The sequence below is a fragment of the Coturnix japonica genome, chromosome 1 (assembly GCF_001577835.2).
Source record: "Coturnix japonica isolate 7356 chromosome 1, Coturnix japonica 2.1, whole genome shotgun sequence".
NCBI lineage: Eukaryota > Metazoa > Chordata > Aves > Galliformes > Phasianidae > Coturnix > Coturnix japonica.
The window spans coordinates 166,514,988-166,531,956 of record NC_029516.1 but is presented as its reverse complement, the minus strand read 5'-3'; the positions used below and the strand labels follow the sequence as shown (position 1 = coordinate 166,531,956).

Genomic DNA, 16,969 nt, shown 5'->3' with positions numbered 1-16,969 from the left:
GCTGTAGTGATGGGCTGTGTCCAGTTGTGTAGCATTCAACAAGGCTAAATGCCAGGTGCTGCACTTGGATCACAACAACCCCATGCAGTACAGGCTCAAGGCAGAGAAGCTGGAAAGTTGCCTGGCAGAAGAGAACCTTGTGCTGGTCAGATGTATGAACACAAACCAGCATTGTGCCCAGGTTGCTAAAGAGGCCAATAGCTGTCTGGTCTGCATGGGAAATGGTGTGTCCAGAAATAAAGGATTGTTGAGTACTCTGCACTGGCAAGACTGCACCTCAAGTACTGTGTTGAGTTTTGGTCCCCTCACTACAAGAAGAATTGGAACTGCTGGAATGCATTCAGAAAATAGTAATGTAGCTGGTAAAGTAACTAGAAAATGAAAGTTTCCACTTCCATTTTTCTTCAGCTGGGATATAAGAAGCATCAGCCTTTCTCAGGGGCAGGTAATACCTCCCTGCCTGCTCTTTGAGACAGATAAGCTGGGGCACTCTGGAAACTGAAACAGAAACCCACCCAATTCTTCATTCTGGCTACCTACCTGGTACCAGTTCTTCAGTCTCCCCACAGTCATGATTTATTTTCCATGTTAAAAAGCAAAATTTCGGAAGACAAATTTCCTATTTCTCTCCCCTAAAGCCAACCTTGAAATGAGCTGCAAAAAGCATAGAAGTTACAAATCTCTGGGAACTTCTCATTGGTCAGAAAAAGGTAGGTGTCACTGGCAGCGAGAATCAGCAATCTAGCCCAGGTCTTTCATTTAAAAGCCATAGCCTACCTAGACATTCAACAGAAGTTCTGACCATCTCATTTATGCAATCCTTTCAGAAAATGTGCCAGAAATAACTGAAATTTCTGGAAGGATTATCAGATAAATATATAATAAAGATCCACATGTACTCATGTTTAAAAAAATGCTCCAGGAGTGGGACCAGCTACACAGTTCCATCACAGTAGTCATCTGTTTTGTAAAAATCTTGAACCCTGAAATGCAGAACTTATACGTCATGCCTTCATTTATCACTCTGAATGGCCTTTAGAAGAATCTATGGCTTAAATGATTTGCCTGAGCAGTCTGTCCCTTAGTTTTGGTATCAGAGTTATTCTCATACATTTGTGAGTGGAGACATAGACACGTAAAGTCATTTTTATACCAATTTGCTCTTAGTTGACTATGTTTCTGTTTTATCTGGTCCAAACCTTGAGACTCCTCCAGTACCTGGAGCTCAGAAATTATTCAGTCTTGGACCTAAAAAGATGTGTTATTTGTACACCCTGATGGACAGACCACCAGTGGATTATTCAATTAGGGCATTTAGAAATTAAAGAGGATTATAAACCATTCAGACAGATTAGCTATCAAAATTTAAAACGGTACAGGTATGTAACTTTTTAAGTCCTTGGCTAGATATTTGGTGTCTGGTAGGTATGTCTTATAATTGAGTGGTCTTTCCATTCCAGCAAGCAAATGCATTTCTTATAAATGAATATAATCTTCGACCCATTAAACTGAAATCTAGTAACTTATCTATTGGGTAAATTATCAAGACAATCATTGCAACTAGATGAGCTTTCTATGGTTTCTGTTTTGTCAGATAGCCCAAGGTTTCGTCTTTGATTACTCTGTGAATGTTATTAAGGTCATTCAGAATGCTGTTTCTTAGTTGCATCAAGGAACACTTACTTTCTCAAAACACATAAAAAGCATCTAAGAAGTCTGATTTTCCAAAATGTTAATTGCATTCTTTTTTATGAATTAGAGGAGTTTCACTCCATTTTTGTAGGTAATTAATTGCAGTTATATAATATTAATCTTCATTCTACAGTCAGCCACATAGAAAGACAAAAACTTTGGACCTTATTTTGTGGCACACAGTGATAACTCCCAAACCTTTAAGCAGCTGTAACAGTAAAAAACTGCTCGAGGCCTTTAGAGATAGTGTACTGTCTTACTGTTCTGATAAAGATGCCCTTGTTCCTTTATCAGTCTTGTTTTTTAACATAGTTATACCTACAAGAGACCATTGAAGTTCCTTCATCCTTCCTGTTCTCCAACCACGGCCAGAAGACCAGTGCTGACAAATGTTTGTTCAGTTTTTTCTTACTGCCTCCATCACCAGGCACAAAACAAGATGTTCCAGCACTTCCTTCCTCATGCCATTAATTTATTTATTTTTTTCCTCCATATCTAGTCTGAAACTTTCCTGTTGTAACTTAAGTTTTTTCGTGTTCAACACGACCCTGGGAAAGGATTATATCCTTCTTGACCCACTTACCTGAAGGTTGTTATCAACTACCCTCCAATCTTCTCCCTAATTTATTAGTAATTTCTTCATAGATGATAAAGCTAGTAAGATTTACTAGTAAGTAAATCAGGGTTTACCAAGTCAGTTATCTATAGCTGTAAAGAAACTTGTACACTTTATAAGTGCATATTGAAAGAAAGGATGCTACACTTATTACAAGGAAACTTCTAAAATAAGTTCTCCACCTGTATTGAGATGAGCAAAATTTCTGTGTCTACGCATTGGTAACTCTGCTCTCTCTTAAGTCCCCTAGCTGGTGTGCAAATTCTGATGCTCATGGCCTTTTCTTAAAATAGATAAAAGAGTTCCCCATTCCTTTGTTCTGATTAAGAAAGGTAGATTTGCAGGAGCAGGTGGAGAAAATCGTGTACGAGTGAAATTCTGCCATTCTGTAAAACGTAGTCCTACAAGGTTCTGTGTTTTCTGTCCCCCAACTAATGGCATCCCTATCCATAGCAGTATTTCTCTGTTTAAAATTAAATGTTTTGAGAACTACTTTGCTAGATGAGAACAAGAAATCTCAGCATTGGTAAGATGAATCAGCTAATTGCTCTTTTCAAAAAATGGTTATACCACACAATTTTAAAAGGTGTTGTGTCTTTTCCACTTCACTTCATGCAATGTAGGGCTTGAAGCAAAAAAGTGAGTATTCAAACCAAGAATACTACCAAAAATCTAAAGTTCAGAGCTCTCCTGGGAAGCCTCTAGAGAATTATTTCATAAAAATCAGGGGAGTCACTACTTGTCATGGTAAGGCTCTCATTTTTCATAAATATAGTTTAATATGTCACCATTTTATTAAAGTTTCCTTAAGGTACAACATTTCAAAATTTCAAACTGATTAAAAGGGCACTGTATAAAGACAGCACATGTCAAGCATATCACTAAAATTTCTTTGAATGTAATCAGAAGAAAAGGCCTAAAGGCTTCTTCCATACATTTGAATGCTTTCTTTCTCTTGCAATTGCACCTTTTTACTATGTGCATATAATTAAATATACCTTTCTACAGAAAGTAGTGAAGGCAGTTCACTCTTTCTTAGTCAATACAGTGACAAATTAACTCCAGTATGGCCATTCATGCAGAAAATTTCTATATTAGTCTATTGTGTATCCAGACATTATGTATAAAACATCACACCCTTCTAATTCCAGTCGACACTGTTTTTGTATATCTTTCCCCTTGATAAATTTCAAGCCTGTTAGTATTCTAGTTATAGATTAGAGTGACGTAGAAGCCTGCCTACTTAGTGCAATTTAGACTTTTTTCTTTCCTTTTATCCTTGTTCTCCAGCTGTGGATTTAGCTATACTGAAATGACACAAGCTTATGTAATGTCTTACTATGTTTATTAAAGTTCAAAATGGAAAGGAGGGTATAATCCATTCGCCAAGCAACTTGAAACATCATGTTGCTGCAGCTATCTCTATGGTGGACTAGGCTGAATGACAGAATTACTTCCCCTACAGACTCTATTGATCTTCTATACCTACTGCTTGCCAACATCACCAATACTTTAACGTTGCAGATATCCAAAATAATATGGTTCATTTTCTTCATGTTCACAACTATGCTTGCTTTCAGACTTATGTCTATGTATCTTTCTTTCTCCTCAGGTAATGCATTTGTGGTGAGCCTGGCTTTGGCTGATCTGGTGGTGGCCTTGTATCCATACCCACTGGTGCTCTTAGCTATTTTCCACAATGGATGGACTTTGGGTGAAATGCACTGTAAAGTGAGTGGCTTTGTGATGGGACTAAGTGTAATAGGCTCTATTTTCAACATCACTGCAATTGCAATAAACCGATATTGCTACATATGTCATAGCTTTGCCTATGACAAAGTGTATAGCTGTTGGAACACAATGCTCTATGTCTCCTTAATCTGGGTATTAACAGTAATTGCGACTGTGCCAAATTTTTTTGTTGGCTCCTTGAAGTATGATCCACGCGTCTACTCATGCACGTTTGTTCAGACTGCAAGTTCCTACTATACAATTGCAGTTGTGGTAATTCATTTCATCGTCCCTATTACTGTTGTGAGCTTCTGCTACCTTCGAATTTGGGTCTTAGTGCTTCAAGTTAGAAGACGAGTCAAGTCAGAAACAAAGCCAAGACTGAAACCAAGTGACTTCAGAAACTTTCTTACCATGTTTGTGGTATTTGTACTGTTTGCAGTCTGCTGGGCTCCTTTGAACTTCATTGGCCTTGCTGTAGCCATCAATCCTTCAGAAATGGCACCAAAAGTTCCTGAATGGTTATTCATTATAAGCTACTTCATGGCCTATTTCAACAGCTGCCTTAATGCAATAATATATGGACTTCTTAACCAGAACTTTCGGAATGAATACAAACGTATTTTAATGTCACTGTGGATGCCAAGGCTTTTCTTCCAGGACACATCCAAAGGAGGAACTGATGGACAGAAGAGCAAGCCTTCTCCTGCTTTAAACAACAATGACCAAATGAAAACTGATACCTTGTAAAGTGCTGATGGTTAATGCAAAAGTCTGTCACAGAGAGCTCCAATGATAGAGTTGCAATGTTCTCTAGTCGCTCTTGTTTACTCTGGGGGACCTTCCACTTGGATGGTACTTTGTGACTGGAATACTGTCTTCTTGGTAAAGCACATTGCTCGCAATTCATTATTTATACAAGATATCAGTTGAAAAAAAACATTTCAAAATTAAAGCAGCAGATGAGTGCAAACTATTTTGTTTTTGAGAGTTGAATTCTAGTTCAAGGCATGTGAGGCAAGTTTTTATTCCACTAGGAACCTGGCATGCTTTATCCAAGGTCAGGATTCAGTTCTCAAAAGGTGCAGTGAAGGTACGTGCTTATGGGCACAGCAGCTCATCAAGGCTGCAGAGTGATATTTTATGTTCAATGATACAGAGCCAAAATCTTGTCAGTGGTGTCCAGTGCCAGGACAAGAGGCAGTGGGCACAAACTGGAACACAGGAGGTTCACTCTAAATACCAGGATGCATCTCTGTGCTGCGCAGATGATGGAGCACAGAAACAAGTTTTCCACAGAGGCTGTGGGGTCTCCTTGGAGATTTTCCAGAGCTGCTTGGAGATGGACCTGGGCACCCTGCTCTGTGTGGGACAGATCTGAGTTGTGGTTGCACCAGATGGACCCAGAGGTCCTTTCCCACTTCCACCATTCCGTGATTCTAATAGAAGGTGCATCAGATACTTTGTTTTCCATACATAAGAGAAATATCAGATTTCTGTGCAAGTACTGGTGGCAGTAGTAGTGGCTATGAATCACACTTACGAATTGGAAAGAAGAGTGTTGGTATGAAAGTAAATATTAACATCAAAGCCTTTCCTGACCAGTTTCTTCTTATGTGCATACACTGTGTTTCCCTACTTTGTGATAATGTAATATAATATAAATATATTTTTTCTTACAAAAGTACTTCAGGCAAAATTCTTTCTTTTAGATAAAACTGAATTTCCTTGTGCCCCATTTACTTACCTCAAAATATACAACTAAAGTAACTTGATGCACTTCAACATAATTGACACGTTTTCAACAGGCTGGAAATTGCGGCATATATCCTGTAGTAATCTGGAATAGCAATTGGACACCAGGCATGTTAGTTCAGATTGCCTCAAGTGACAGTAAACACTAGTGAGTGACTGAATGAAAAAACCCTTTTAACTGTAATGGCAGCTGAGATACTTGCCTCACATGCAGACATCAAGTCTTGAATAAAATCCACCTTTGGTCTCTAATCTAATGTAATCTTCAACCTTTCCTCTGTAGACAATACCTATCAGTAGAGATAGATAGGATCCCTTGCACTTACGATAATCATGCATCCAAAGATGTGATGAATTGCTCCATGTTGGTGCTGGTCTCATTGACTGTGGAACATTTATTTACTAGTTCAAAATAGGAAAGTTTGGGTCGTTATATTAGGATGTATGTTGCCTAATTGGGGTTTTCTCCTGTGTAGGTGTTGGTACACATTTACATTTCTAAATTCCCACTGCAGTCCATGGAGGCCTAGGAAACAGTTCATTTTATCTTGGAATAGCCTTCCTTATTGGTCAGAGGAACTGACTGACAGAACTCACAGTGTCTTCATTGATTATAACTGAGATCAGGTAGTGCATACATAAAAACATTTCAGACAAAGACAGGTAATCTCAAAATCCAATTTGGGATCTGTGTGCAAGCACACAGTGAATAAAGTTATCATTAGTTCTGAAATGCACATTGCTCTTAGTAGCACTCATCAGAGGAGAGGCAAGAGGCCAATCAGCTTTTCTTTTGATTTCAGATATATGAGATAAGAAAGAAGGCTGTTGTCACACTCCAGTTTGTGTTTCCTGACCTGACTACTGTGGAAAACATTTCTGTTGTAGTTTATTTGTGCATCAAATACACCACTATCAAAGGTGTAAAGATATTAAACATAGTCTTTTTTATTACACATACAGAAAAACTTCAATGAAGCATCATATTTTAACTGTTTTGCTTGCTTGCTGTAGTGTAACTTGCAGCAACATAACAAATGTGATTATTCTTCTAGTTTAATTCATGTTAACCAGCTAATTCCTGATGATTTCTGAAGCTCAGTACCCAAGGCCTCATAAAGTAGTAGCATGATAAACACCGACAAATCTGAATAGGGCTATGAGAGATGTAAATATTTTCTCTACATTACAGATATAGGAGTTTACTTAATCCGCTAGCAGTAGCAGTTTCTTTCTGACTTCTCTGAGTACTCAAATTTGTAACCTGAAAGTCAAAATTTGTTGTTTGACTTTCACGTAAATTAGTCTTGGAACAGATCAATCTTGGTTTAACACTTGATAACTCAGAAGAGTCAAAAAAATTATCAAATTCCTAGTGTTGTTTTAGCTTAATAAAACATCACAACCAATTGCTTAACCACAGAAGTGAGCAGCTGTCATTCTACATATTCATGGGAAGCAAATCTGCAGTTTTTATCACTGCAAATTAAAAATGAAAGATCACTTTCAAGAGTCCATGTGCAGATACTTCTTCAACTATCCTAAAAGAAGTTTATGCTAATAATCATTGCATCATAGAATAGCTTGAGTTGGAAGAGACATTAAAGCCAATCCAGATCCAAACCCTGTAAAGCCCGCTACTTGTTCACGCAGCCCTGGACCCCATCCAGCTTGGTCTTGGACACTTCCAAGAATGGGGTACCACAGCTTCTTGGGGCAGCCTGTGCCAGTGCCTTGCCACACTGAGTAAAAAACTTCCTCCTAATGCCTAGCGAATCCCCTCTTTCAGTTTAAAATCTTTCCCCCTTGTCCTATCATGTCTGCTTGTGTAAAAAGTTGATTTCTCTCCTGTTAGTAATGTCTTTTTAAATACCCAAAGGCCACAGTGAATACTCCCTGAAGTTTCTTTTTTTTGCTGGGCTTAACAAGCCCATCCCCATTAGCCTTTTTCTTCATAAGAAAGGTGCTCCAGCCCCCTGATCAGTTTCTTGGCCTCCTCTGGACTCTATCCAAAAGCTCCACATCTTTCCTATGCTGGGGGCCCCAGACCTGGGTGCATGAGGGCAGAGCAGAGGGGCGCAATCACCTCCAGCAACTTACTGACCATCTCTTTTGATGCAGTCCAAGTTACTGTGGCTTTCCAGGCTGCTAGAGCACACTATTGGCTCATGTTCAGCTTTTAATCTAGCAGAACTCCCAAATCCATCTCCACAGTGCTGCTCTCAGTGAGCTTTTCTTTCAGTCTGCACTTACATCTGGGATTGCCTTGACCCCAGTGCAACATCTTGCACTTGGCCTTGTTGAACCTCATTCAATTCATGTGAGACCACTTTTCAAGTGTGTTCAGATCCCTTACTATGGCACCCCTTCTTCTATCATATCAACTGCATCACACAGCTTGGTGTCATCTGCTAAGTCACTGAGGTTCGAAGACAGTTCCCTGGAGGACACTACTCATCACTGCTGTCCACCTGAACATAGAGCCGTTGACAACAATACTTTGGTTGCTATCACCCAAACAATTCCTTATCCACTGAATAGTCCACCCATCAAATTAATATCTCTCTAACTCAGGGTAAAGGATAGTGCAATGTTCAGAGAAGGACATGTTTCAATACATGACATTTTATCACAAGTGATCAGAATTTGTTGAAATAATACTTAATTATTATTAGTGGATTCTACTACTGTGAATTTTCCTGAATGGGATAGTGCCCTGCATGGTGTCCACAAAATGAACTGGGATATTTAATGTGCCAAACTCTGCTACCGAATGAGTCCTGACATATGAACAATAACTCATGTCTGTTAAAGTAAGCTTTTGTACCAGGCATTACTCCACAGAATTACATTTAATTTAATCTGAAAATCAATTAAGAGTAGAAAAATTAAATTAATGTCAATGGATGCCGAAACCCCTACAGGTGGCAATGTTTTATTTTTCCCCATAGCAATGTATCCATTTACTTACATAAAATACTTTAAATTAATTTTATCCCTTTACTTATTGTGATTCAAAGTCCATTTTCCCTCAATTTATATTTGAAGGAAAAATATAAATGCAGTTTAAAATAACTCCTCATCAGTAGAAGTTATATGCTTATAACATGATATGAAAATATACCCAGGAAGAACATACTTGTCAACGTGAGTTCTATCTAGAAGAAGAGATGTAAGGAAGACCCAGGTAACTGTGGGCCCATGTCTTGAGTGAGCCTACAGGACATGTGCGGATCAGGCCCAGCCAGCATGAGGCCTTAGAAAGGCAGGTCATCCTGATTGACCAACTTGATTGAGTGACCCGCCTGGTGGACAAGAGAAAGACTGCCAATGTATTCTATCTAGAATTCACCAAAGCCTTTGACACTGTCTCCCACAGTATTCTCTTAGAGAAGCTGGCAGCCCATGGCTTGGACAGATACACTCTTTGCTGGGTAAAAATCTGGCTGGAGAACCAGGCAGAGAGTAGTAGTGAATGGAATTAAATCCAGCTGGCAACCTGTCATGAGTGGTGTTCCCTGGGGTACTGTTCAGTATCTTTTTTGATGTCCTGGATGAGAGCTTAGAGAGAATCCTTGATAAGTTTGCGGATGACATCAAGCAGGAAGGAAGTGTCGATTTGCCTGAGGGTAGGAAGGCCCTGCAGAGGGATCTGGACAAGCTGGATAGATGGGCTGAGGTCAATGGGATGAAGTTCAACAAGACCAAGTGCCAGATCCTGCACTTTGGCCACAACAACCCCAGGCAAACCTACAGGCTTGGGGCAGACTAGCTGGAAGACCGTGTAGAGGAAACAGACCTGGGGATGATGGATGACACGTGAGTCAGCAGTGTGCCCATGTGGCCAAGAAGGCCAATGACATCCTGGCTTATATCAGCAACAGTGCAGCCAGCAGGAGCAGGGAGGTGATCATCCCTCTGTACTCAGCCCTGGTGAGGCTGCTCCTTGAGTACCACGTTAAGTTTTGGGCCCCTCACTACAAGAAAGATGCTGGGGCCCTGGATTGTGTCCAGAAAAAGTCCATTTTTGGTGTCTGCTCACAGAAATGTTAATTTCAAGGTCCTTTGCAGGCAAAACTCCAAAGTATTTGATGGTTGCAGAATGAAACCTTGACACTGCTGCATGAATTATTCTTTGAGAGAATAAAGAAGATGTAGAAAATGAAACAGCATTTTAAAAATCATATTCTATATCTGAGAGATATACCTAGCCCTCCTCTGGACCCACTCTAACAGTTCCATGTCCTCCTTGTGTTGGGGGCTCCAGAACTGGATGCAGTACTGCAGGTGGGGTCTCATGAGAGCAGAGCAGAGGGTCAGAATCACCTCCCTCAACCTGCTGGTCACATTTCTTCTGATGCAACCCAAGATACAGTTGGATTTCTGGGCTGGGTGATTCATCAGCAAGTTTTTCCTGATACCCAAACTAAGCTTTCCCTGGCATAACCTGAGGCCATTTCCCCTTGTCCTGTCACCTGTCACCAGTGAAAAGAGACCAGCCCCACACAACAGCCTCCAGACACAGATTTCACTGCTTTTTATTTTCTCCACAAAACACAGCTTGCTTTATTATTGTGAACACAAAAGAAGTTCATGGATTTTCCAGGCCCAGGAAGCGCTCAGGAAGTCCATGTGGTTGCTGCTGCTCAGAATGGTTTCTGGGAGGATAAGACCACTTCAGTTGCTAAAAGTTTTGTGTCTCCTCTATCAGATACTGTCACTTTCCCATCCTTCTCATCTGCTGCTGACAGCAAATTTCCAGGTCTATCTGCAACTCTTCACTGCTCTAATATTGCTCCATTTTTCATGTCAGAAGTAGTTTGGTAGAGCATTGTTTTGCCAGCCTTGAGGAGGGTGATTTGTTTACATTGCTGAGCAACCTTAAAAGCTGCCTGTACATGTGACACAAATAGCTTTCTAGGAAGGACGGCCTCAAATTTCTCAGCCTTTCTCAGCCGTATGGTGCATGCCCCAGGTCCTTGACCTACTTGTTGAGCTCAGCTGGACTCACAGCACTATACCAACATCTATTTTCCTTTGGGAAGCCTGTAACAAGGCACAGTACTCCAGATGTAGTCCTGCCAGTGGTGAATAAAGTGGCAGGATCACTTCCCTTAACCTGCTGGACACCATTTTCCTAATGCAATGCTCTTTGCTACAATTGCATGTTCCTGGCGCATAGTCAGATTCTTGTCCATTGGGACCTACAGACCCTCTTTGGCACAGCTGCTTCATAGATACTTGGACCTCGCACTGTAGTGTTACATGGTGTTATTCCATCCTCAGCGTACAATCTTGTACTTGTTAAACTCCATGATGTTTATTAAAACCTATTTCTTCAGGGTAGCAATCCAGCCATTCAGAATATCGACCTCTTTCTCTAATTTGCTGTTGTCCACAAACTTCCTAAGGGTGCACTCCATTCCATCACATAGGTTGTTGGTGAGGACATTAAGCAGTATTAGTCCCTGATCAATACTGATCTCCGAGGCACTTCCTTAGTTTCTGACCAACACAGAAGTGGACTTCACACCAAAGATCACAACTCTTTGAGCTCACCCACAAAGCTGATCCTCCACACACATTTTTATCTGCTTATCCAGACCATATATTACAAATTCAGTGTTAATGAGACTGGTTATAATATATTAACTGTTTGTGGATACTTTAGCTTACTTGTGATAATACATAATGCACACAGCTAGTGATCCCAATTCTTTTCAAACAGTAAGTTCTAACATAGTCTTCAGTCAACTGCAGCCTTTTTGTCATGCTTTGATCACTGTGTTATCAGAAATCAATGCAAATTCGGTGTTCATAGGGTGAGACACATGCAAAAGTTCATTATGCTTATTTGACAGCTTTACACAATAGCACATCCGTAAACATGGATTTCAAGAAATTTTACATCATTAATCATGGGATATCAAAATATTTTTCCCTTTATTATGAAGTGACACTAAAACTGTGTCACAGCTACGTCTAGAAAGTCTATTCTGCTGCTAAATTTCAAGCAGACATTTACTGTTTTAGAGTATTTTGCATAATTACCAGATAGGAAGTATCAAAAAGCTATTGCAGCTACTAATCCAGATATACTTGGGCCATTGGTTACAGTACCCAGCTTTCAGCTAGAAATACAAACAGAACACAGTGGTTCTAATAGCTCTGCTTTGTGTGCATCGTAAATTGAAATGGCATTCAAGTCATCCACATTAAAACACATTATGCATGCTGTTTGTGTTTTTTTTCAGATTTGGTTGTATGGAAAACATCTTTATTTATTTGTTTGTTTGTTTATTTTAAAGACAGTGTTGCATACACAGACACAATCATCCAAATGCATTACTTGCAAGAGACCAGGTTGTTTCAAGCATCATTTCTTTGAGGAATAGTTATACAGATTCTGGAGTTTGATGTTCTGTTTAATTCTTCAGCTATTTTACAAAAAGGTACATTAACTCAAGGAACAATTTATTCCAACATTTTATTATTTTTTTTTCATTGTTGAAAAAGTATTGTTTGAATTGAACTGGAATATATGAATCAAAAATGGTGTTATTTGAAAGAACGTCATGTGCTGCCAATGCACTTGGTTCCGAGTCCCCTCAGTCTACCAAAGAAGGGCCAGGGCTTTGTTGCAACGAAGCTTTCATCCAGTGCTCTTTTCAACCTGTTATATTCTCCCTCGTGCTCATTTGCTTGGAACTAGGAAGGGATTTTACAGCAAACTTGAATGTGGCTCTCTCAGTTAAATTAATTAAAAATCATACCAGCTATCATACCAAAACAGTGGTATTTTTCATCATTTCTTAATATAAATCATTTGCAGTTGCATAAATCACCAACAAAATGAATACAAATTATAACCCTTCCCTTATTACCTACAGATTCCCAGGATTTTATTGAAATGTTAAGAATGGGCAGGTCTACTAGATAGAAGATAGAAGAATACCTTTTGAGGTCATCCACCATGCTCAAAAATACTCTTTCCTCCACTTCTGCAATTCAATCAATTCTGTATGTCTTTATTCAGTATGCAAAAGACAAAGAACTTATCTTTTGTTCCTGTTAAGTACTGTATCTGTGTTATTCAGATCTCTTCCAGGAAGGCAGTCTGTAATGAAAAGGGCGGCTAAATGTCAGCATTCTATTTATGATTTCCTTAAAAACTGTAAAGGCATTGCATGTTACGGGAACCTCCTAGACACCATGCACTGTGCACATCCTATTACCTGCACAAACTGAACACTCTCCAGAGCAGTAGGAATCTGTTAATGTGATGAGTACCACGTGGCTGGCTGAAAAACAAAGACAGGTAAGCAGATTTTCTGCCTTTCTTTCCTCTTTGCACTGCTCTCTGCTGACACTACAAATCACACTGCTTTAGAGAGCAGAGGACTTGGTAAGAGGTCAAATCATTCTGCTCACTGGGACAAATTTACTGTGAGCTAAATGGTCACAGCGACAACATATTTCTGGTGATAAGACTATCATTCTCATCACAATTACAAATATCGGCACCTCATAGTCTCTGCTGAGCTTCTCACACCCTGCCCTGGGAGGCAGGAAAATATCTAAAAGACCTGTTCCATAAACCATCCCAGATTGCTCTGAAAATGGCCTATGATGGCCTTAGTGCTGTCACTAACATTTTTAACATGAGACTACATGCTAAAGAAAGCAAGTAACTATCCTGGCAGTAGAAATAAAACCAAAAGTGTTAGAAATAACCAGACTAAAAAGGAGATCTTTTGGTTGTTTTGTTTGTTTGTTTTTTCTTTTCTTTTTTTCCAGTTTGGATGGGATACTTTGAAGGTAGTGATGAGCAGATAAATAATTCAGTATTTTTCTTGGCTCCATGGGATATGTGAAGTAGGGAGTATTGCCTCAATATCTTGGAAGTGTTATTTTTCTCTGTGTAGACAAGGCTCTTCATGTTCAAGGCAAAGAATAGAGCCAGAACTTCTGCCAGCTTTTATTTCTGCCTTCCTTGATTTTCTGTACTGGGATCCTGATCTCTGCTCCCACACATCCCTAAGGGCATTCCATAGCTTCAGGCATTTGTAGTCTGTACTGGTGCAGCTGGAGAGAGGATGGAGGCTCTACACTGTGCAGTTCCTCATACCTAGTGATTCAAAGGCACTTGAATGTTTCTGGGATCTCTGCTCCTCTCTGGTCCTCTAATGCCTGTGGGTAAAGGAAGACACAGTGCAAAGATGCTGTGAGAATTTGGTATAGTGGCCATGTGATACCATCAGTAAATATAAAAGATAGCTCTTATGTTATAAAAGACTTATTTATTTAGATGCAGAGCCCCCACAGGTTTTACAGGGGATGCAGTTAGGAAATCACAGAATCACTGAACCATAGGGATTGGAAGGGAACTCCAGAGATTGAGTCCAACCTCCTGATAAAGCAGGTTTCCTATAGCATGTCACACAGGAAAGCATCCAGAAAGTCCCTGAGTGTCTCCAGAGAAGACTCCTCAGCCTCTCTGGACAACTTGTTCCAGTGCTCTGTCACCCTCACAGTAAAGAATCATAGAATTACCAAGGTTGGGTAATTTGGACCTTCAAACTCATCCAGTCCAAACATCACCCTATAAAAAATATTTCCTACTAAATCACATCCCTCAGTACAAAATCTAATCATTTCTTTAACATACCCAGGGATGGTGTATCCACCACCTTCCTGGGCAGCCCGTTCCAGCATCTGATCACTCTTTCAGAGAAGTATTTTTTCTTAACATCAAACCTGAATCTTCCCTGGTGCAACTTGAGGCCATTCCCTCTCATCTTATCACTAGTTACATGGGAGAAGAGGCTGACCCCCACTCCACCACAGCCTCTTTCAGGGAGTTGTAGAGAGCGATAAGGTCTCCCCTGAGTCTCCTCCGAGCTGAACTGCCCCAGTTTCCCCAACTGTTCCTCATAAGAGTTGTGCTTCCGGACCCTTATCTAGCTTCTCTGAATACACTCCAGGGCCTCGATGTCTTCCTTAACAAGAATTTCTTCCTCATCTTTGTATGACACTTCTGTGTTTCAGATTGTGCCCATTGCATTGGTCTGTCACTGGGCCCACTGAAAAGCCCCATTCAATTAATCCCTTCAGATATGTATAACCATTCTCCATACAGACATACTAGATCTTATCATAAGTCTTCCACTTGACCCACAGTGTGTGGAAATCCCACTTGAAATTTCACCCTTCATCCTGCGCTTCAATCTTCTCCATTTTATGGTATAATGGACACTGCAAAAATGAATAACAAATAGTTTTGTAACACAAATGGCATATCTCAATGAATGCATATAGAGATACTTTTTTGTCACTGCAGGCACAAAGACATCAAAGTCCATTTGTAGTCATGAGAGTACAGAAAGAAATTCCTCATAAACCACTATTTATATCTACAAGTTTGTATAAGCAATGCAGATGTCACATTTTATGCAGATTTACCTACTAAGAAATCAGTTATTCATTAGGAGTTCTGTATAGAAGAGATGTGTTCTCTTGGAGGCTTAGAATAATTTTCACTCACCAGGCCATAAATAGGTAAAACAGTCTTTGTTTCCAAGCCATAGACAAAAAGATGGCTGGGCTCTTACATCTTCCCTCTCCCTTCTGCCACCCCTCTATTGGTACAGCCCAGGACACTGTTGGCCTTCTGGCTGCAAAAACACACTACTGGCTCATGTCCAGCTTTTAGTCCATCAGGACTCCCAAATCCTTCACAGGAGAACTATATCCTGTGGTTCTTCAGAGATTATATTAGCTTCAGGAAAGATAATGGCTATTTATCACTTCATGCAGAGACAAATGCTGGAGGTCTGACTGAGGATCCCCTGGTCACCCATGTAGTAAACTAGCTTATTTTGAATGAATGAATAAACTAAGCCTGTGGCCTTTTTCAGATGCCCTCTTTCTTAATAACTGTAGCATAGCTTGTTTTGGAGTCCTTGTAATTCTGCATCATGGCCCATTTCAATTATATTTACTGGACCAGCTTTTAATGCAAGATTTACCTTATGAGTTTCATAACCCCACGATTCTTTCTTTGAAGATGCAAATGCCCTTTGTAAAAAAATCCTCATCCTTAACTTTGAAGTTCAGCAGCAGACTATTATTTTTATGCTTCATGGAAATGTTAATGTGTTATTTTCTACACTTCAAACTTCCAAGCTCTTGCTTGATTCTCTGGCTTTATGATGAAGGTTTTAATGATGAAATGACATTTCCCATATATTACTCAAAAAGAAGTCTTCATACTTACACAGAGGAGAAAGGAAGACAAGATGATCAGTAGAAGAAAATATACCTGTGGTCACAGCCAAGTAGTTGATGTGGGTGTCCCTGGGGGAGCAAGGGTTGGAGCAGATGGACCCAGAAGGGCCAGACATTCTGTGATGGTGTGAAGACATCATCAGCACTTGAACTCAATAGTCATAGAATCATAGAATCATAGAATCTAAGAACCATAGAACAGTTTGGGTTGATGGAAGGGACCTTTAAGATCATTTAGTTCCAACCCCTCTGCTATAGGCAGGGACACCTCCCACCAGTCCAAGTTGCTCAAAGCCCCATCTAGCCTGGCCTTGAATCATAGAATCATAGAATCATAGAATCATAGAATCATAGAATCATAGAATCATAGAATCATAGAATCACAGAATCATAGAATCATAGAATCATAGAATCATAGAATCATAGAATCATAGAATGGCCTGGGTTGAAAAGAACAATGACCACGTAGTTTCAACCCCCCTGATGTGTGCAGGGTTGCCAACCACTATACCAAGCTGCCCAGAGCAACATCCAGCCTGGTTTTGAATGCTTCCAGAGAGTTGGCATCCACAGCCTCACTGGGCAACCTGTTCGAGTGTCTCACCACCTTGTCATACCACAATAAATGATTTCCTTCAAATATCCAGTCTGAATTTACCCTCTTCCATTTTAAAGCCATTTGAACTCAGTGACCCTTGTCAGTTCCTCCCAACACAGGACATTCTGTAGTTCTATGATTGCCTTGCATAGGTAGGTGAATTGGGCCCTTAATGGCTGGCCAGCTGATTGCCTTCAGTGCTCAACAGATCTTATGAGCAGTTCTCCACCGACCATAGTTGTGAGTTTAGGCACGTGGGTCACATGTGACAATTTTTAAATGTAATTGCT

The 16,969-nt window shown here is 40.0% G+C and overlaps 1 protein-coding gene across 3 annotated transcripts in view; it reads left to right on the top strand.

Annotated features, from left to right (window-relative positions):
* Positions 1–14,475, top strand: part of MTNR1B (melatonin receptor 1B) — a 28,427-nt gene extending 13,952 nt beyond the window's left edge. Inside the window, exons 2-3 of one of the 3 annotated variants that reach the window (XM_015852349.2) lie at positions 3,921–3,969; positions 4,203–4,374. In XM_015852349.2, coding sequence (XP_015707835.1) covers positions 3,921–3,969; positions 4,203–4,248 — 95 coding nt within the window. In that variant the 3' untranslated portion in view covers positions 4,249–4,374. Of the gene's footprint in view, positions 1–3,920 lie in introns of all 3 variants that reach the window. The other 2 variants (XM_015852348.2, XM_015852347.2) reach the window with 2 other exon arrangements.
* Positions 14,476–16,969: the final 2,494 nt, after the last annotated feature.